The sequence below is a fragment of the Zingiber officinale genome, chromosome 6A (assembly GCF_018446385.1).
Source record: "Zingiber officinale cultivar Zhangliang chromosome 6A, Zo_v1.1, whole genome shotgun sequence".
Lineage (NCBI taxonomy): Eukaryota > Viridiplantae > Streptophyta > Magnoliopsida > Zingiberales > Zingiberaceae > Zingiber > Zingiber officinale.
Window position 1 is genome coordinate 28557963 of NC_055997.1, and position 21055 is coordinate 28579017.

Sequence of the window (21055 nt, forward strand, 5' to 3'; positions counted from 1 at the left end):
TGATTTGCATGATTAGGTTAATCATCCATATCTGTCATCTTAGAAAAATAACGGAGTACAAGCAGAAACATGATGGGAACAACAATGTTGATTTCCTTGAATGTCAATAAGAATGATGTGATGGAATCCCTTGGCGTAAACAACATGTTCATTTATTAATATATTCTACGCTAATGCATAAAAAATACTGAAGATTCGGCTTCTTCTTTATTCATACTTGCTTTTTATGCTAAAATCCACAAAAAGATGATGAAAAAAAGGAATCAAGGCGAATCTTTCTAGATAACTTTAAGGTAAACAAAATAATAATATGGCAACTGTTCCCCCAAAACAGACACCGTCGAATCGGTTTAAAGGTTAAAGCTTGTACACGAGCAAGAAGGGATGGGATGATTTAACTTATGACAGTATCTAGAAGCCTGACGTAGGAGGATAGCTCAGCTCAGGTGCGCATTTATGAATTATAATAACTGTACAATGACATTAATAAATATAAATTGGCGATAAAAGCCATAGGTGTCATCGATGCTTTAATAATCGTTCGTATTTGCTTCTCCAACCTTCTTGGAGTTCTCATCTCAGCCCATTCCCTGATTTGTAGGCTTGATTAATAATGAGCTCGTGGCTTCATTTCCTTATTTATTTGCCATCGCGCGAGCACAGAAAGGTGGAGGGGAAAGGCGGAGGAGCCCGGGGGCTAGCAGAGCAGGAGGCGGTACCGGTGCGTACGTCGCACGCCGTCAATTCCCGCCGAAGGTCCATGGCGATTTAGTAGCCTTCAACCGACCCGCGGCCTTCTGAGAAGCTCCCTCGTTGCTTTTCTTTTCATGGCCCAGCTTTCTCTCCGCGTTGTGTGGCCCTCGTCGCCCCTCCATAATCCTGCCCGCCGCCACCATCTCTCCTCCCCTGCTCCTCCTTTTCTCAGTCTGATGCCGCGCCTCCTCGTCGCTCGCTCGGAGCTGCTGCGGACGTCGCCGGTGTCGGTGGAGGAAGAGAAGAGGGCGCTCGAGGCAGTGGTTGTGAAAGAATCTGCCATGGCCGGGTCGGGCGTGTTCACCCACATCGTCGACGAGAACCAGGTGTTCAAATACTACGCCGAAGGGGAGTGGAAGAAATCCGCCTCCGGGAAAACAGTCTCCATTGTCAATCCCACCACCCGCAAGACTCAGTACAATGTCCAAGGTCGGGTCTTTCAATCCCTGCTTGCTTTCCTAAAAAAAAAAAAAAAAAAAATCAATTTTTTTTAAAAAGGAATCAGAAATCCTGTTGATTAAATAACTCCCTACTGTACTTCTAAATCTCATGAGTGACTTCAGAGGTGTTTGTTCTGATCTGCTAAGGTGCTTTGTGTGTGTCTATGACAGCATGCACACAGGAAGAGGTGAACAAGGTGATGGAGGCCGCCAAGGCAGCACAGAGGCAGTGGGCACGGACGCCGCTGTGGAAGCGGGCAGAGCTCCTCCACAAAGCCGCGGAGATCCTTAAAGAGAACAAGGACCCAATAGCCGAGTGCCTTGTCAAGGAGATTGCTAAACCAGCAAAGGATGCTGTCACTGAAGTAGGCTTTACGTTTCTTCCTTATTGTTACCATTTAGACTGTTTACTCTGGTTTTATATATCTATATTAGATTATTTACGTTGGGGCTGTTGACTTCAAGGTGGTGAGGTCTGGTGACTTGCTATCATACACCGCTGAGGAAGGAGTGAGAATACTTGGAGAGGGCAAGCTCTTGCTCTCAGATAGCTTCCCTGGTAATGAGCGCAACAAGTACTGCCTCAGTTCCAAGGTGCTCTGCAAATCCAGTGAAGTCCATAAGAAAACTTTGCACATTCTGATTTTAAATTTTGCTTCTTGCAGATCCCTCTTGGGATTGTATTGGCGATCCCTCCTTTCAACTATCCTGTAAACTTGGCAGTCTCCAAGATTGGTCCTGCACTAATTGCTGGCAATTCCTTGGTGCTCAAGCCCCCTACTCAGGTATGTGCTTAATCCGCAGTGTTTTCTATGGTCCTGGTTCGTGATGCAACTTCAACTGTTAATCCTTTGATCAGGGTTCTGTGGCTGCTCTTCACATGGTGCACTGCTTTCACCTCGCCGGTTTCCCAAAGGGCCTCATCAGCTGTATCACAGGCAAAGGTTCAGAGATCGGTGACTTCATGACAATGCACCCTGGAGTAAATTGCATCAGGTAATTGCAACATGCTTGGGTATTTCTAACTTAGATGAACTTGTTTTTCTTTTTCTTTTTCATTCAAGTGTTTTCTCCTATAGTGATTGATTTCGATAGATATTGCGCTGCTGGTCATTACAGTTTCACGGGAGGCGATACCGGGATTGCCATTTCAAAGAAAGCTGGAATGATCCCTCTGCAGATGGAGCTAGGTGGGAAGGACGCATGCATTGTTCTTGAGGATGCTGATCTTGACTTGGTTGCTACAAACATTGTACAAGGAGGCTACTCTTACAGGTCATTTATCACAGTTGAATGTTTATCAATATTGTTGTTGTTTACTCTTATATCAGTATCTATTTTCTAATCCACTTGCATAGAAGTGACTCTAATATTACTTACTTTAATTAATCATCACAGTGGACAAAGATGCACAGCTGTTAAGGTGGTTCTGATCATGGAATCGGTAGCTGATGAATTTGTCGAGAAGGTGAATGCTAAAATGGCGAAGTTGAGTGTTGGGACACCGGAGGAAAACTGTGACATTACACCGGTCATATCGGAATCATCTGCAAACTTCATAGAAGGTCTGGTTATGGATGCCAAGGAGAAAGGAGCCACCTTCTGCCAGGAGTACAAGAGGGAGGGCAATCTCATCTGGCCATTGCTCTTGGATCATGTCCGAGCCAACATGAGAATTGCTTGGGAGGAGCCCTTCGGACCAGTCTTGCCAGTGATCAGAATCCGCTCCGTCAAGGAAGCTATCCACCATTGCAATGCCAGCAACTTTGGCCTCCAGGTATGCCACTGATTCAGTACCTTTGAGATTAATGTTCTGCATCAACCACTGACTGATAGCTGAACATGTACTAGGGATCTGTCTTCACAAAAGATATCAATAAGGCAATAACGATCGGCGATGCAATCGAATCAGGAACAATTCAGATAAATTCAGCACCAGCTCGAGGGCCTGACCATTTCCCCTTCCAGGTAAATGCAAGTTTGTGCTACTGCAATGATCACTTATTCTTCAATTTTTTTCTCATGGCCTTCTTTGTTTCAGGGTTTGAAAGACAGTGGCATTGGCTCACAGGGAATAGTTAACAGTATCAATATGATGACAAAGATCAAAAGCCTTGTGATCAACCTACCATCTCCATCTTACACCATGGGGTAGATGGTTCCACTGGTCAAATAACATAATAAATTTTTATGATATGAGTTTATAGATTTAAGTTTTGTATTAAGCTGTATCAATAAAATAAAATCATAAAAGATATAGGTTGCCTTGTACTCGATATTCATGGCACATTATCATTTGGTGAAGAATACTTGAGAAATCATTAGTACTCGACCTTCAACCATCTATTTTAACCGTATAACTTTCCCACTTATCTATCGTGAGATTAGTGTAAGAATCCAATTTTTTCTTCAACAAAAGATGGTTTTTTAAATATCGGAAACACATAAGTAGTTACAGATACAACATCGATCTCAGGAGATGAATCATCAAAGATGGTCCTGCACTGTGCAACCCAACAGGAACAAAGGCAGCCATGGATAGATGCGTCCATATGTATCATAGCAAAGCACACAATTGATTAACCAAGCTGAGTAATGTCGAGTCTGGAATGATCAGCCCGGTCCTATCGAAGTTTTTCACTGACCGTTAGGATAAATCAGGAAACACTAACGGCAGACAGTCCAGAATCTCAGCATCCCTTAGTTGCACAAGCTATTGAAGTGAGTGGAACTAAACTAAACTAGCGAATCAAGCTTGTTTAATAAGAACTTGTTGCAGTTTTGTTTTTCATAGATTCATTTACTTGAGAATTTTCTTGTTATACCCTCTTGAGAATATGTCTTAGAATAAACAATGCCCTTTGATGAAATCGCTAGGGTCGGCTAGATTTTAGTCATCATAAAGGTGCCAAGGTTGGTCAACATATCTATCACTTGCTCAGTTGACATCTATGTGACAGAACAGAATTCATTTGTGAGTCAAACTGCCAAAATTCAAGTGAATCTTCTCCAGAAGATCAGAACTAGCAAAAGTATCATGTAGATCGAATAGAGACAAACCAACTAGCTTATTCGCAAAATATTTTTAGATGAACTGCACCGTGGCAGTAGATATAATATTCATAGATTTATCCGTTTGTAACAAGAATACAGTTGCGTTCTCCATCTCACCTTGTATGAGCTAGTGACAACTAAAAGCAAAGTTTCCCATCAAACTCAAACCTCCAACACCAGTGGGTCTCGCCAAGAGAGTTTTCTCTTACCAATCTTCTTGGAGTTGTTTCCAGGATCTCTACAAATAGCCAACTTATCTTTTGAGCCCCCTCCAATCATAGGCACTCTATTGAACTTCTGCATTTGCTTGTGATTCTGCTCCAACTTAAACTGGTTCATTTCTTGCCCAATCTGCAATTAGTAATTGAATTAGCTCTGTGAGTCTAGAAATGATGAAATATATGAGTTGTTGGGCACCATCACTGTACCTTAAAAGCTACTTCATTCACACCTAGCGTTGCTGAAGTGCTAGCATTTGCAGCTTCCATTACCCTGAAGTGCGTTGATGAAGATTGTGCAAAGCACAGGGATTCGGTTGGCCTTTTCCGAGATGTCTTTGTAAACTGACACTGAGATGTATGTGTATTCAAAGAATTCAGATTGTAGTTACTTGTACGTGCAGCTTCAGATGGTTTGGGCTTCTTTCCTGTAGGAGGCTTTCCACAGAGAACAAGCTTGTTCCCAGGTTGAGCAATGATCACGGGCTCTGTGTCAGATGGCTCCTTCAATCTAAATTGCTGACATTGGTTTGCAGATAGAATCTCATATTTTCTTCTCAAAAATCTAGGATGTGAAATTCAAATTAGGCGTTATCATTATAAAACCAGATGAAAATCTCAACTATGAATGATTCATGTTGCAACAAAAATTGGCTACCTGACTTCAGACAAGAGTCTCCGTTTCTTTTGTCTCGTCTCCACCAGTCTCCTCTTCTTTTCTTCAGTTTCCTGCAAAATTAAAACTGTCAAGAATCCTAATAAATTGTTGACTGGGGCAACAGAAATTGAAATACAAATTGGTTCAAGATTGCAACCCTTTTCATCTAGTTTTTATTTGTGCAAACATAAATATATCGATCGGAGACTCTGATCAAGAGGTCTCGTTAAATCCGTGATTGATATGGCAAATTCCATCTAAATCCATCGACCAAATTGTCAGAACGAAATGCATAAGAACACACATTTGATCGAATAGAAACCAATTCAATTCGGATAACTAGAAGCAAATTATATGAATCGATCGAAACTGCAAACAATACGAAGGCAATAATCCTTCGGCGACGCAAATCCGAAAAATCCCTCTTTTGAATTTATCTGACGCAGGATTCGAGAAACCTAAAATCTAGAGCACACCCCCCAATCAAAGCGAAATGAAATTCCAGAGAACGCATCTCACCTTAATCAATTCCATGTAATCTTGAAAGAGCGATTGGAATCTGAATCTTTTCCTGGCATCGTCGCCATTAGGAGCAGCGCAAGAAGTGGATGGCGATGGCTCCTCGGCGACCCTCCTCATCTTCTTCTTCTTCGAAACAAGCGGACAAAGAAGGGACGATGAAGACAAGAGAGGTAGATATAGAGAAGGGGCGTAGGGTAAGCGAAGGCGGTTGCGGAGAAAAAAGGAAGGTTGTTTCTGCACCTTCTCGTCTTGGCTTTCATTGACCAGGGCAAAATCCAAAAGTGAGCACCCGCCATGCGATCTTTCTCCTTTGATGATTTGATTTGCTCGATTCCTTCCATGCTTGACTCTTTCTCCTCCTCTAATCTCTCGCTTGCCACCTCCGATCTTGTTTCCCTGCGTCGATCAACTTTTTATTTTTATTTTTTTGCTCGATTTATTCGGAACTCTTCGCAATCGCCATTGACATGTTCATGGATGGGTGACGCCGCGCCGCATGAGGTCGAAGGGAAGCCGTGCAATTGAATCCATAGTTCCAACATTTTAAATATAGGTTTTTTTTTTTATATATATAATTTTGTTTTCTTTTACACTGAATGAATTGAAAATTTAATTTGATTTTTTAGATTAAAAATGGAATTATTGTATTGTTGTAGTGGTTTTAAAAGTTGTAAACAATTTTCGTTTTTTTGAAAGTATAAAGGTGAGGAAAATAATCTTACATATTCAGAAAGAATTTTTATTAGAAAAATAAAAAAAAAAAGGAAACAAAAGTGTAATTATTTTGTAAAAAATAAAGAATTAAGTACATAATTGAGAATCCATTTAATTATTTTTTATAGGGTAAAAACACTTTTTTATTTGTGTTATTATTAAAAGGGTGCTTTTAAAAAATATATTAAAAACATTTCATTTTATTTTTCATGATGTTTATTCAATATTATTATAATAATTTTAATGTTTATAACAATACTATCTTAGAGAAATCTTCTGCTGCGGTGGCTTATCTGCGGTACTTGCCACGTCAGCGAGAAAATACAAAAAAAAATCAATGCTGCTCTCCTCCTGATCGGCCTGGATCGATCAGGCTCCAACCTGATCGGTCTGGGAGTCTCCTGATCGGTCTGTGGACCGATCAGGCCCTAGGCTGATCGGTCCACAGATCGATCAACCAACGCTCAGGAGGCAGACCGATCGGTCACCAGACCGATCGGTCACCAGACCGATCAGGAAACGATCAGGAGGCAGAAAAAGGTAGGGGGATCGGTCTATGGACCGATCAGCCTAGGGCATGATCGGTCCACAGACCGATCAGGAGACTCCCAAATCGATCAGGTTGGAGCCTGATCGGTCCAGGCCGATCAGGAGGAGAGCAGCGTTGATTTTTTTTTGTGTTTTCTCGCTGACGTGGCAAGTACCACAGCAAAACCGCAGATAAAACACCGCAACAGAAGATTTCTATACTATCTTAACTTATCTACAACCTAAAATTGCTACCGTAGATTAAAATTTAAATCCTAAAATTTCTCTGACTTCAATTAAAATCTAACTAATACTAGTTAAAATTATTCTAAAATTTTTCAAGCAATTTGTGAAATTTGGGGATCAGGAGTGCAAAGGAATTGAATCCAATTAGAACATGTTCAATATTTTTTTTTTAATTCAAATTTGAATTCATAATATTTTATTTAATTATTCATTAGTCACTCACAAGTCCTTGAATGATCAAACTCTATTTATTTTTTAATTTTTATTTCAAACTTTGAGTCAAAATTATTTATATTTTCAAATTTTAAATCGAATTCAAATATTACATAAACTTGAATATTAATATTTCTATATTATTAGGATTACATAATTTGGTTCGTCTGCGTCCTTAATTAGGTTTATGACTATAATAATTTTTATAATATTATGCTGAAAAAGTTTTTTTAATTATAAAAATACCGTTTTAATATATTTTTTTTCAACATACAAGAACTCCTTTCTATAACGAAAATAAAACACCCTTTGGCCTTTTGTTTATTTAGTCATAAGATATAAATAGTATTTTAAGATTAATTAGGCATTGTTTCTTAGAATTGAAATGATGTTTAATCTTTACATTTTTTTTTTGAATTGCATTCTAAATATATAAGGAAAGAAACTTGATTATAAATAGAATATTTTAAATTCACACATTCTCAAATAATCGAATAGAAAAAGAGAATAATCATTGTGATTAACAAATTAAGTTTTTTAAGATGCTTAGACAAATAAAAATAAAAATAAAAATCTGTAAAATCATGAATGATGATCTTATCGAATTCTTTTGAAAAAATTTCATTATACCCGAAACAATAATGACAAAAATTACATAAAACAAAAAAATAAAATAATATTCTTTGAAAAACACATAGCATGCTTATGATAAGGACCGTCCCTAAAACATATCACCCGGTATGATGGCCAAGGGCTCCCGATTTTTAGGAGGCCCAAATTTGACATACATATATAATATATAGATTGTTTTAATAAAACTTAAAAATATATTTGATTAGATTATTTTAATAAAAGTCCAAAAATATATATATTGTTGAATTGTTTTAATAAAGGTAAAAAAAATATATTTTCTATTAAAATTTAAGAAAAAAAAGAAGGTAAACGATTCTTTTTTTCTCTTTCCAAGATTTTATTTTTTGTGCAATTCTTTCTTTATTAATTTATTTACAGGAGTCATAAGATTCTAAAGAATAAAGAATGAATTTTTAACGTCAATTTCCTCCTATCTTCTCCTTTAAATCTCTTCTAATTAAATTAGAAAAATTTATTAATTTTAATTTTATCAACATAATCATTCATCAATATATAAACTTATAATGTAAGTTACCTACTTATCTATATTTTTTTCTTATTGTTAATATTCAATATTGATTTTTAATATTGTATTGGAGTCAATATTTTATGATTTTTACAGATTTGAAAGAGTTTAAATAAATCATCCTAATTTTAATCATCATAGAATAAGTTATATTAATTGCTTCAACCACAAACCATGTTTTATTGTTCTTTAACTATTATTTTCACTGCTTGTGTTTATTTCATTGTTAGTTTTGTTGTTGGTTTTGTGTGTTTTATTTTTACACTTAAATTTGTAATACAAACATAATTCAAAAAAAAATATCAATCTTGGAGTTAGAAAAGAAATAAAAGAAAAAGAGTGGAACAGATTATTAAAACTCACAAAGGTGTTCTTCGTAAATTTTTTAAAGCTAGCAATGAAAATTTAATTTATGAATTGCAAAAAGAAAGTCAAGAAGAACTAAATGATCATGTAACAAATGAGCAGCAATCGAGTAATCAAGAAGAATTAAGTAATCATGCAATCAATGAGAGGGAAGAATTAAGAGAAAATGATGATCATAATCATGCAACGAATGAGCAGGAAGAATTGAGAGGAAATGATAATAATGATTTGAATGTAAATGATTTAATAATTTTATGTATCCAAAATAAGGTGTTAGAAAATTTTGATTTTGAAAACTTTATTAATGATTTTACTTCTCAAAATGCTAGAAGATATAGATTTTTTTCAATAATTATTTCATATTTTTTTATTTGTAAGTATTACATTTTTTTTTTGGAGACATTTAGGATACAAAATGTTATATTTTTTTGAAGAATCTTGAGAAATAAATTTTATATGAAATTTATCATATTTTAAATAAAACATATTAATTTTTAAATTTTTTTATTAAACTATATTCAAATGTTAGTAAATTTTTTTACTAACAAATTATTTTTCTCTTTTCGCCCGACTGCCAAAAGTCAGAGCGGCCTGCTTATGATTAGAACTGTCTTTAATTTCTACAAGGTGACACACTGTGCAATAGCAGCTATGTTGTTTATAAATAGCATATGATAATGTAGAATAATATGCGATGTATTTAATAACTCCTCACTGATGAAACTTAAACTTTCTGTCAAAATAACTTAGTTTTCAGTTTCGTTAATGAACATTATTTGCTTGCCATTCTCACCTAACGGCATTTTCCATCACATGCGCAACAAACATATGTGAAGGAGGAGAATGAATATAAGTATAGCTCCTTCCTCCTGAATAATACTATGGATTCGGTAAATAGTGACCCAATCGTGCAAGTAACCTTCTTTTGCCTCCACACTGTCTCTTTAGGAACTGCAAAACTCGATCACAACTTATGACTCGAGTCGATCGAGCTACATTGGGACGTTGAGCTCAGTTAAAGTAGGCATCGGCCTTCCTGACAGGAATGACTTGAAAAGAACTAGAGCTAGTTTTGGTTGATGTAGGGGAACCTCATGGCCTGCTCCCCTAACAGTTACAAACGTGAGGCCTTTGTATGCTTGAGTCCATCCACCTACCTGCTCCATCGCCATGGATTATTGATGCAGAAGAAAAAGTTAACACGAGCATGTTACATATAATTAGTTCACTATCAACCTATTATTGATAGCCAGGTATGATGAGTTAAGAGCCATAGGAAGAATGCTCAATACAGTTACATACCTGACCATCGTCATACCATGCATGCCACGGTGTCACTGTGGGAAGCTTAAGAGCATTGACATTGTACCTCGTTGATGCTACTGGAATTACTGCATCTGTATCCCCACTGAAAAAAAGAAAAGAAATCCACAAGTAATGAGTAATGCATTGCCGCATGATTAATATATGCTAATATATGAGAGTTCTTTTAGATAGTAAAAACACTCGTACCCAACTGTACGATCATAACTCGATAAAAGAGTCACCTGAAGATCCAGATGCGAAGTCCTTGGCTAATAAGCTCATGATAAATATGCAACACAGAGCTTTCAGAGTCCTTCCAATTTTCATTCACAGCATCACTGCGTTATTAGAGAAGAATGAAGCAGAATTCAGTCTACATATATAATTGTACAAAATTGTCCACAAGGCTGAAACCCCAGACTTTTTATTAGCACTAATCCTTAACCGACTGATCCTTCAGAACGTTAAATGCATAATAATTTTGGTACATTGATATAATGCATATAAATGGACACCTCAAAACATTTCATAAAACTCAGTTCCTTTTAACAAATTTCCCATCAGCAAGATCATTATAAGCAACCAACAGAGGGTAAGGAATTTATTTATTTTGGATTGACTATAATATCCATGTTTTGCGACCACCCCTTTAAAGGGAAGGGAAGAAACTAAACTCATTTTCCTTCAATTGAGTAGAATGATGGAGGGGAGTTAAGGAAGAGCGAAAAGATCCCTGATCATTGATCACTCTTGTCCAATTATGTGCACTTTCCACCTGTTACTCTCCTAGTACTCAATCCAAATAAACCAGCCTAAATGGTTCCTTCCCCATCTTAATCAATTGGGAGGGATATAAATTGCATATGATAGGGCAATCCAAACAAGCTACCTCTCCCTCCCCTTCTCTTTTAGGTTCCACAATCTAACATGTCTAGAATAAGCATCAGTTTCAGAACAATAATTGAACTAACAAGAGATGTCCTAATCTGAAATGCAGATTATTCACAAAATCCATTTGAAGTTTACAAAAAGATATTCACCTGCAAGTTTCCCACTTCTTTGGAGCATATGCTGGATTGACATGGAGAGCCTTTTGAACCTCTGGCAGATTAAAGTAAACTGTAGAATGCTTCTCAGTGCATGGGTCATATTTTTCACCTATTATCCCCAATGACTGTCAAAACAAGGCAACTGGTATGAGATTCATAAATCATAAATTCATTTCTACTATGACAAACTTAGAGGACATGCATGATCCATCCAATAAAAGGTTTCCTTTCATATCAAACTGCAAAGCTGTTATGCAAATAGCCTATCAATCTGGGTTTAAAACACTTACATGCCTTCTTTTCAGTAACTTATTCCTTGATAAGGTGACATTAGCAGTACAGGAAGGAGTAAAAATACTGTATGGATCAATATTCCCAAGTTCCTTGTCGGCAATGTCAAGGATCCTTTCACATGCAGATGATGTGTGTACAAATGATTGGAAGTCACAGAAAATGTTTAACAACTTGTATGTTTGATCTGAAATCAAGCCAGCTGTCCACATGAAATGAAATACTCCATAATGGTCATGATAATCATCAGTCAGAGCATTTCCCACCTGAACATTTTTAACCCAAATCTAGGGTTATAATTCACTCTATGAAAAATTCTAATGTCACAAATATCTACACAAAACAACAGCAGCACTATCTATATCAAAATTTGTACCATGTATCCCTTTAGGTTTATTGACTTTTCTCCTGTCAACTTTTGTGACCTTACGATAGCTTGAGCCAACTGAGGTACATAATGTCCTTTTAAAGAATATGAAACTATTTCAATAAATAGATACAAGAAATTGACTCAATATATTGAACAAAGCATTAACAAGAGAAGAAAAGGGAGACACTTCTTTTTTTGTTTCCAAACCTGCATAACTCTCCCCAGTTAGGTAAAATTCCCTTCCACGGTATTGAGGAAAGAGCTTGAACCAATTCTTCAAGAATGCTAACGAATCTTGCGCTGCAAGAAAGAGAAATTAAAGAGTCAAATTTCAATAAGTTTATAACTAAGTAAAGTTTTGAAGATAAAATACCTGTCCTTTTATCTCCATTCGTCACCACATCCTGAGAATTGTTTGCATAGGAAAAGCCAACACCAACAGGAGAATCCAAAAACAAGATATTTGCCACTGCAAAATATCCAGAGACAATCATATCATATAAAGTTGTTGATTTTATCATGCTGGATTTTACATTTTTTACTTATCAAATTCAACCATGCTAACAAATATGAAAACACAATTCAGTTTGGTAATACAATACATGAACAAGAAAATATGCAAAATAAAATTTAAAAAAAAAGTCCACCTTGATTCCAAGAATAAGGGTTGGGATAAAGACTTTTCCCATCTGCTTTGACATGAAAAGGTCCCAACTCCTCAGCTAATCCATATGCAATAGAAGAACAACCAGGTCCTACAAAGTGCCAACAATTTCCGAGGGTTAAAGCAAAGCACAAAAGGTGATTTTTTGCATATGTGTAATCACCAAATCATTAATAACAGACACAGGTTTAACAACTATATTTACTTAATATATATTTTATGAAAAACACACAAAATAACTCAACTTTGGTGCGAGGTAATATAAAAGTAAAGATCCAAACAAATCCAGACCACTATGGGCAGGACTTCCTGAAAAATATGACTTGGGTAAAACAAAGAAAATATTCTGCCTTCTAACCAAGAGTGATCAATGTTGCTGGAATTTGCCACCAACCTGGATATGATTAACTTGAGCTATCAAAAAGTTTATCAAACCAACTCCTTCACCTAGAACAGGCTTCCTCATCAGTAACATTGTTATTAGGTAATTGTGGCCATCTGTTCCACTTAATCACTACCAGGAAACCTTTGAGGTCCAATAGCTTGGATGGAAGATATGAGGGAGAGGAGAGCAAGTGACAAAAAGATGTACATAAATGATGGAGCTCCATATATATTGTTGTGCCTTTTCTTCCTCTCCCTTATATCTTCCATTCAAATAATCAAATCCTTAAATTTTGACACAACATTGTCCATGATAGGTTTGTAGTTGTTCTAGAGATATTTTGGATTGTTATACTTTGCTCTGTTGTGTTAATCATTGACACTATGTACCTTTTATATAGGATTCTCATGAACATTTTCGTTGTATTCCATCTTATAATTTATACAAGTTAAGGACTTGTGAATAGGGGCGCAAATGAGGTGCAAATGAATCGAATTTGCTCGCAAGTTTTTTGAGCTGACTAGAAAAATATTTGATTTGTATTCGAAATTATCAAATTCAAGTTGGGCTTGAACATGTTCAATAATTTTTCAAGCCAAATTAGAATCCATAATATTTTGTTCAATTGTTCACGAGTCGGTCATGAGCCGAAATCGAACCAAACTTTATTTTTTTTTACACAATTTTAGATTAAATATGCTAAAATTAAGGTTTGAATAACTTGAAATGAACTCAAATTTTAAGCCATTTCGAGCTATAGTTTGATTCTACTTGAATTAAGGTTCAAACAACTCGAATCAAACCCACAACCAACACAAACGTTCACAGAGGTCCAACTTGTGTTTAAATAGAACTGGAAAACCATCAAAAAAAAAATCCTAGATTATATCAATTTCTTACTTGATACAACCAACCAAAAGCATTACTGGCCGAAAACAGGACATGGCCAACCACTGCAAATATTGTTTAGCAGCGAAATGAAACAAACCGTTAGCAACAATCCCATCTTTGATGATACATCAATAATCGCACACACCCTTCAAATATATCAGAAAAGGAACTGCTCGATGCAAGAAGGAAACTTTAAACCAAATTGTGAATAAGGGAGGAAACAAAAACTCAAACGAGATCGAAATCCAATCTCTTTTGATACGTCACTAGCATAACAAACCCGTGTCCAGATATAAGAAACAGGGGGGAAAAACTATTTTTTCCAATAATTGCTCGCAACCAAATCTATTTAATTAAAAAAAAAAAGTCAGATAACGAGGAAGGGTTCCGAGAGGCAGACCTCCGTTGAGCCAAAGAACGAGAGGCTTGGAGGCGGGATCCTCGGTGGCCTCAAAGAACCAGTAAAAGAGAGCCCGACCGGCCTCCTTATTGACAGTGACATAGCCGGAGTAGTGGGCGAAGCTGACGTTGAACGATTGACCAGGAAGCGCGGTCACCCGGCTCTGGAGCTGCCGCTCGAACGCTGACGCTGCGGTGACATCGCTGGGGAAGGCGGCGAAAAAGAGAAGGTAGAGGACAGCTAGGCGGCGACTTTCTGTGACCATCCTCCCACGATCAAGCCCCTCTTTCTTCCCCTGGTTGGGGACTCGGAGTAATGGCCAGGGTCCTTTTAAAAATGGAATTTTCCTTATTTTCCAATTTTTAATGGCCTTCATCTATCCAAATGGGTAGGAAATCGTCTCGTTTCCAACGCGTAGATTCGTTATGTAATTAAAAACATTTTTATAGAATAAAGAATTCCACTTACAATGGACTTGTAATTTTATATGTCCTAATCAATTGGAAAAATGCGAGTGGCTGCTGCAGAATGCGTCTCGTCCCGCAGTGGCAGTGACTTGGTGTAGAATTTAAGATAGCTAAAGGAGGTGGATAGAACATTATATTAGTGATCAATCAGTCACGAGCGATGAGTGTGTGCTATCACATGGCGTGTCAATAATAATGTAGGGAGGCATGAAGTGATCGAGTGTGGTCAAAATTATTTTATTCAAATTTTCTTCTTAAAGAAAAAAGGGAATGATTTTACTTATATCAAATTAGTTAAAACTTAATCCACCGTAAAACCAAATGAGTGTTAGGTAATAAAAAGAGCGGTGACAGAGACGAGATCATCATCCATTGAAAAATTCTCAATTCAACCTGATGAATTATGAGTTAAACAGGTAAATATATATATATATATATATATATATATATATATATATATATATATATATATATATATATATATAATAATTTTTTTACGAATTTGATATACATGAAATTATAAATATATATATATTTGAAATTTCATGTATATCAAGTTCGTAAAATATTATTTGAAATTATTTTGTAAAGATGCAGTGTCTTTGCTTCGCTTCTAAACGTTGCAATAACTACTTCGCAGCAAATTGTCCTTGTAGTTGCTACAACTTGTAGCAGCTAACTTGGAATGATGGTCGTAGAAGGTAGGAAGGATTTATGCTACGATGTGCAAGGTCGATGCCTGCTACAACCACCTGCAACCACTTGGACATTCCTTTGCTGCTACAAGTTGTAGCAGCTACATGGTCACATGGAGAGTTAGCTGGTACAACTTGTAGCAGGTACCTGCCAACTGTTAACTGCTACACCTTGTAGCAGCTAACTCTCCATGTAACTACTACAACTTGTAGTAGCTAAAGTGGTAAGTCGTTTTTTTAGTAGTCATATTTTCTAGTAGAGAATAAACCGAAAAATATTTTTGTGGTTGTATATCAACATGGTTTAAAAATGATTTAAAATTATTTCCGCTGCTGCAGCGCGTTCGCTTTGCTTTGCTGCTACACGTTGAAACAGCTACTTTGACTAATAACTACTATACTTAGTAGCAGCTAACTTTGCAGATAACTGCCACAACTTGTGGCAACTAACTCGATAAGTAGTTTTTTTAGTAGTCGTATTTTTGTAACTGTATATCAACTTGCTAAAAAAATGATTTAAAAAAATTTCCAGTATTGCAGCGCCTTCGCTTTGCTTTGTTGCTACATGTTGAAGCAGCTGCTTCAACTAATACCTGCTACAATTTGTGGCAGCTAAGTCGGTAAGTCATTTTTTTAGTTAGTCATATTATTATAGCTGTATATCAACTTGCTAAAAAAATGATTTAAAATTATTTCCGCTGCTACAGCGCCTTCGCTTTGCTTTGCTGCTACACGTTGAAACAACTACTTCGACTAATAACTGCTACACCTTGTAGCAGCTGACTCTCCAGGTAGCTGCCACACCTTGTGGCAACTAACTCGGTAAAAAATTTTTTAGTAGCCATATTTTCGTAGCTGTATATCAACATGCTTAAAAAATGATTTAAAATTATTTTCCGCTGCTGCAGTGCATTCGCTTTGCTTTGCTGCTACACGTTGAAGTAGCTACTTTGACTAATAACTGCTACACCTTGTAGCAGCTAACTCTGCAGGTAGCTACCACAACTTGTGGCAGCTAACTCGGTAAGTCATTTTTTTCAGTAGCCATATTTTTGTAGCTGTATATCAACTTGCTAAAAAAATAATCAAAAATTATTTCCACTACTGCAGCAGTTTTGCCTTGCTTTGCTGCTACATGTTGAAGCAGCTACTTCGACTAATAACTGCTACACCTTATAGCAGCTAACTGTTGGAACCCCAAGGTTATTTTGGTGTGATCAACAAGTTAAGTTAGGTCCTGTGTGTTTCTAACCTTGTGTCTAAGTGTGTAGGAGCTTAGGAGCATAGGTAGTAGAGCGGAAGACGCAGCTAGCGAGAAGGACGACAGTCCGAGGGACGAGGTGCTACGGAAGTGTACACCGGCGGACGAGAAGGAAGCGTGCGGTGGTTCCGAAGGACGAAAGCCGGAGCGGAAGATTGCTCGGGGAGCAAGAGACACGGCTAGCGAGAAGGACGGCACGCAGTGCGTCCGAGGGACGAAGACTGCGGATGAGTACGCCGGCAGACGAGAAAGAAGCACGCGGCGATTCTGAGGGACGAGAAGCCGGAGGGAAGCCCGCTCGAGAAGACCGGAAGTTGGGTTCGGGTGAGCCCTTTTTCGGATGATAGAGATCACTCAAGCGAACGGATCCGGAGTAGAAGACCCGGACCGAGCTGAACCGAACCAGAGCAGAGGTCTCGGATGAAAAAGTCAACCGCTATTGACTTTCGGCTCCGAGGCGCCCGGAGCAGTCCAGGGTGCTCGGAGCAGCCCGGGGCGCTCGGAGCAGCCCGGGGCGCTCGGAGCAGCCCGGGGCGCTCGGAGCAGCCCGGGGCGCTCGGAACCCTTCCGGGCGCCCGGACTTGTTTTGTTGACCAGATCGCGTCAAACGCGATCTAAACGCTGGGGATAAAGTTTTATTCCCCCAGGGCGCCCGGAACCCCTTCCAGGCGCCCCGACCAAAGCTATAAATATAGTCTTGGTCCAAAAACTTTTCATCAGTTCAGAAATTGTTACAACACTTGTGTGCTTCCACTGCTTAGATTAACTTCTCTCTTTCTGTGCCTACAATACTGTAAACGAGGCTTTTCCGCCTGAAGGAGTTCTTAGTGTGACCATCTTCCTTGGATTAACAACCTTCCCGGTTGTAACCAAGTCAAATCCGGTGCCTCGTCTTTATGCTTTATTTTCTGCTTAATCTATTTTTCAAGTGTTAGCTTAATCGTTCGAGAAAGGGTTGTGTTTTATTCAAGGCTATTCAACCCCCCCTTTTAGCTGGCCCAACGGTCCTACAAGTGGTATCAGAGCCGAGACGCCTCAGAAGGACTAACCGCTGTCTAAAGCAACAAAGAGATGGCCGGACCAAGCATCCACCCGCCGAAATTCGAAGGCGATTTCGCCACTTGGAAAAAGCATATGCAGGTATTCTTTACCATCGATATTGAATTAACTCTAACAATGAAACTTGGCTTTGAAGCTCCAGAGAACAAGGAAATATATCAATGGACAAAAAAGGAGTAGGCCGACTTCGTGGCGAACGGTAAGGCATAATACCATCTGCTAAGTGTTCTTCCACCTCAAGAAGTCAACCGGATCGGGAACTATAACTCCGCAAAGGAACTTTGGGAGAAGTTCCTCGAGCTGCACGAAGGAACGTCCGAAGCCAAGCTCGCTAGACGAGATCTGCTTCGCAATCAGCTCACCAGTTTGCGACTTGGGGAAGACGAGACAGTCGCACATCTGCACTCCAGAATAAAAGAAATCATCACTGGACTCACGAATCTCGGAGAAAAGGTAAGTAACCGGGATTCGCTCAGGTACGCGTTAAATTCATTTCTGAGAAATTCAAAATGGGCATCACTAGTAGATGCTTTTTACATTTCGAAGGACTTAGAAAAAATTTCATTAGAAGAATTTTTTTCAACATTTGAAGTGGATGTGCAGGAATGAAGGAGCCCAAGAACAACGTCACCCTCAAAGCTTCGAGAGACGAACCTGAGTCGGAATCTTCTCTCGACGACGAGGAAATGGTAATGATGGTAAGAAGATTCAAGAAACTTTGTAAATCTAGATCTACTAACCATCTGCAGGGGAAAAAGAAAAGGACAATCCGCTATTACCACTGCGACGAAGAAGGGCATGTCAAGGACAACTGCCCCAAGCTGAAGAACAAAGACAAGGAGAAGGGTAAGAAGCCTATCCAAAAATGAAAGGCCCTGAAGACGACGTGGGACGATACGTCGTCCGAATCGGAAGTCGAAGCATTCTTCGGATTCGCACTGATGGCGAGTCATCAAGACGACGACTGCGATTCAAGCTCTTTCGAAATGAGCATTGAGAGCATCGATGAAGGGGGAGACACGTTGGAAGAAAGCAGCAGCTCAAGGGGAGAAACGGACAACTAGATCGACAAGGTAAGTCAGGTACGATCTCTTCCTCCCGATAAAATGTTTAAGTTCGTTAAACTTTTAACAAAAGATTGCTACAAATTAGAAAGTGAAAATAAAAATTTAAAAGTAATTCTAGCTAAGTCTTATCCCTTAGAAGAATTAGATAAATTAAAACTAGCAAATGAAAAATTGAAACTTGAAAATGATGATTTGAAAATTCAAGTAGATAACTTGAAAAACTATGCATGTTCATCTAAAACCAATTTTAGAAGATTTAATAATTTAAATTGGTACTTTAAATATCACCCGGGACAAATTAAGAACATTTCAAGAAAATATGTCCCTAAAAATTTTTTTGTTAATCCAGTAGGCTGGAACCTATATTGGGTTCCGAAGTCATGCTTAAATTAATTTTAAAATTGAAATTAGCGCTTTAAGTGAGAAAATTAAACAAAGAATTTCTTTATGAAGCTTTGTCAAGGAAGTGGTTGTTGCTCCAATAACCAAGAAGGCCTAATGTCTCGCCACGACTTAGAAGCCAAAATATTGAAATAAATGTTTAATTAACTTACTTATAAAGCATTAATGTAAGAATTAATTAATGCTTTAAAAAGATTATTCAAAACATTTTTTTTTCAATTTAGAAATTTACTTAATTTTTTTTTTAAATTGACTAAGTCATTTTTACTTAGAAAAATTTTTCTTAAAAATTTTCAAATGATTAAATTAGAAATATTTCTTTCAAAAATAATCTTTACTTAGATTTTTTTTTTGTTTTTCTTAAGTTAAAAGATTTTCTGAAATTAGAAATTTATGCTCAAATTACTTAGAAATTTTTTAAAAAATTGCCTAAGTCAGATTTTTAAAACTTTACTTAGATTTTTTTAAATTTCTTTTAAATATTTTTTTTCAAATTTATTAAATTTTTAACCCTTAGATTTTTTTTCTTGGAACCCCATTTTTTGTGATCAAAGGGGGAGAAGGGAAAGTATAAGTCTAGGGGGAGGTAGATAGATTTAATTTTTTCTTGTCTATCTTTTTACCCTTAAATTACAAATTAAGTTAATTTACTTAATTTTATTTAATGTCAATTTTAACCCTAGCTTAACTTGGGTTGATCACACCAAAAAGGGGGAGATATAAGGGAAAGTATAAGTCTAGGGGGAGGTAGATAGATTTAATTTTTTCTTGTTCACAACAAAACACTAAGTATTTTGGTGTGATCAACAAGTTAAGTTAGGTCCTGTGTATTTCTAACCTTGTGTCTAAGTGTGCAGGAGCTTAGGAGCATAGGTAGTCGAGTGGAAGACACAGCTAGCGAGAAGGACGACAGTCCGAGGGACGAGGTGCTGCGGAAGAGTACACCGGCGGACGAGAAGGAAGCGTGCGGTGATTCCGAGGGACGAAAGCCGGAGCGGAAGATTGCTTTGGGAGCAAGAGACGCAGCTAGCGAGAAGGACGACATGCAGTGCATCCGAGGGACGAAGACTGCAGATGAGTACGCCAGCGGACGAGAAGGAAATACGCGGCGATTCTGAGGGACGAGAAGCCGGAGGGAAGCTCGCTCGAGAATACCGGAAGTTAGGTTCGGGTGAGCCCTTTTCCGGATGACAGAGATCACCCAAGCGAACGGATCCGGAGTAGAAGACCCGGACCGAGCCGAACTGAGTCGGAGCAGAGGTCCCGGATGAAAAAGTCAATCGCTGTTGACTTTTGGCTCCAGGGCGCCCGAAGCAGTCCGGGGCGCCCGGAGCAGCCTGGAGCAGCCCGGGGCGCCCGGAACCCTTCCGGACGCCCAGACCTATTTTGTTGACCAGATCGCGTCAAACGCGATCTGAACGTTGGGGATAAAGTTTTATCCCCCCAGGGCACCTGGAACCCCTTCCAGGCGTCCCGACCAAGGCTATAAATATAGCCTTGGTCCAGAAGCTTTTCATCAGTTCAAAATTTCTTACAACACTTGTGTGCTTCCACTGCTTAGATTAGCTTCTCTCTTTCTGTGTCTACACTACTGTAAACTAGGCTTCTCCACCTGAATAAGTTCTTAGTGCGACCATCTTCCTTGGATTAACAACCTCCCCGGTTGTAACCAAGTCAAATCTGGTGCCTCGCCTTTATGCTTTATTTTCTGCTTAATTTATTTTTCAAGTGTTAGCTTAATCGTTCGAGAAAGAGTTGTGTTTTATTCAGGGCTATTCAACCCCTTTTAGCCGGCCCAACGATCCTACACTAACTTTCTAGGAAGCTGCTACAACATGTGGCAGCTAAATCGGTAAGTCATTTTTTTTCAGTAGCCAT

General features: G+C 38.1%; 3 protein-coding genes across 5 annotated transcripts; 1 reads left to right on the forward strand and 2 right to left on the reverse strand.

The window, feature by feature from the left end:
- The first annotated feature begins 678 nt into the window (after nucleotides 1–678).
- Nucleotides 679–3502, forward strand: LOC121993834 (NADP-dependent glyceraldehyde-3-phosphate dehydrogenase-like). Its single transcript, XM_042548127.1, has 9 exons — nucleotides 679–1182; nucleotides 1365–1558; nucleotides 1659–1787; nucleotides 1859–1978; nucleotides 2053–2189; nucleotides 2313–2468; nucleotides 2592–2970; nucleotides 3045–3161; nucleotides 3235–3502. Exons 1-9 carry the CDS (start codon nucleotides 828–830, stop codon nucleotides 3346–3348), a joined length of 1701 nt encoding a protein of 566 aa, XP_042404061.1. The 5' UTR covers nucleotides 679–827; the 3' UTR covers nucleotides 3349–3502.
- Nucleotides 3503–4261: 759 nt separating this feature from the next.
- Nucleotides 4262–6158, reverse strand: LOC121993835. 3 transcript variants are annotated; one of them, XM_042548130.1, is made up of 5 exons: nucleotides 5886–6158; nucleotides 5643–5768; nucleotides 5124–5194; nucleotides 4676–5030; nucleotides 4262–4598 (listed from the first exon to the last, which is right to left on the reverse strand). In XM_042548130.1, the coding sequence occupies exons 2-5, from the start codon at nucleotides 5760–5762 to the stop codon at nucleotides 4410–4412; spliced, it is 735 nt and encodes a 244-aa protein (XP_042404064.1). In that variant the 5' UTR covers nucleotides 5763–5768; nucleotides 5886–6158; the 3' UTR covers nucleotides 4262–4409. The 3 variants fall into 3 exon arrangements, with proteins under 3 accessions (XP_042404064.1, XP_042404063.1, XP_042404062.1); XM_042548129.1 differs by having other exon boundaries at nucleotides 5643–5771; XM_042548128.1 differs by having other exon boundaries at nucleotides 5643–6158.
- A 3410-nt stretch (nucleotides 6159–9568) lies between these two features.
- On the reverse strand, nucleotides 9569–14617 carry LOC121996199 (serine carboxypeptidase II-2-like). The gene is made up of 10 exons (XM_042550064.1): nucleotides 14227–14617; nucleotides 12534–12641; nucleotides 12260–12355; nucleotides 12094–12186; nucleotides 11893–11978; nucleotides 11516–11782; nucleotides 11217–11350; nucleotides 10419–10514; nucleotides 10174–10279; nucleotides 9569–10028 (listed from the first exon to the last, which is right to left on the reverse strand). The coding sequence occupies exons 1-10, from the start codon at nucleotides 14600–14602 to the stop codon at nucleotides 9864–9866; spliced, it is 1527 nt and encodes a 508-aa protein (XP_042405998.1). The 5' UTR covers nucleotides 14603–14617; the 3' UTR covers nucleotides 9569–9863.
- Nucleotides 14618–21055: the final 6438 nt, after the last annotated feature.

Coding starts and splice junctions, on each gene's coding strand:
- LOC121993834 (XM_042548127.1), top strand. CDS start 828: ATGGCCCAGCTTTCTCTCCGCGTTGTGTGGCCCTCGTCGCCCCTCCAT. Junction 1,979..2,052: donor TGCTCAAGCCCCCTACTCAG/GTATGTGCTTAA, acceptor TCCTTTGATCAG/GGTTCTGTGGCTGCTCTTCA. Junction 3,162..3,234: donor CTGACCATTTCCCCTTCCAG/GTAAATGCAAGT, acceptor TCTTTGTTTCAG/GGTTTGAAAGACAGTGGCAT.
- LOC121993835 (XM_042548130.1), bottom strand. CDS start 5,762: ATGAGGAGGGTCGCCGAGGAGCCATCGCCATCCACTTCTTGCGCTGCT. Junction 5,031..5,123: donor AGACTCTTGTCTGAAGTCAG/GTAGCCAATTTT, acceptor TTCACATCCTAG/ATTTTTGAGAAGAAAATATG. Junction 4,599..4,675: donor TGAATGAAGTAGCTTTTAAG/GTACAGTGATGG, acceptor TACTAATTGCAG/ATTGGGCAAGAAATGAACCA.
- LOC121996199 (XM_042550064.1), bottom strand. CDS start 14,602: ATGAAGGCCATTAAAAATTGGAAAATAAGGAAAATTCCATTTTTAAAA. Junction 12,187..12,259: donor GAATGGAGATAAAAGGACAG/GTATTTTATCTT, acceptor TCTTTCTTGCAG/CGCAAGATTCGTTAGCATTC. Junction 11,783..11,892: donor TAAACCTAAAGGGATACATG/GTACAAATTTTG, acceptor AAAAATGTTCAG/GTGGGAAATGCTCTGACTGA.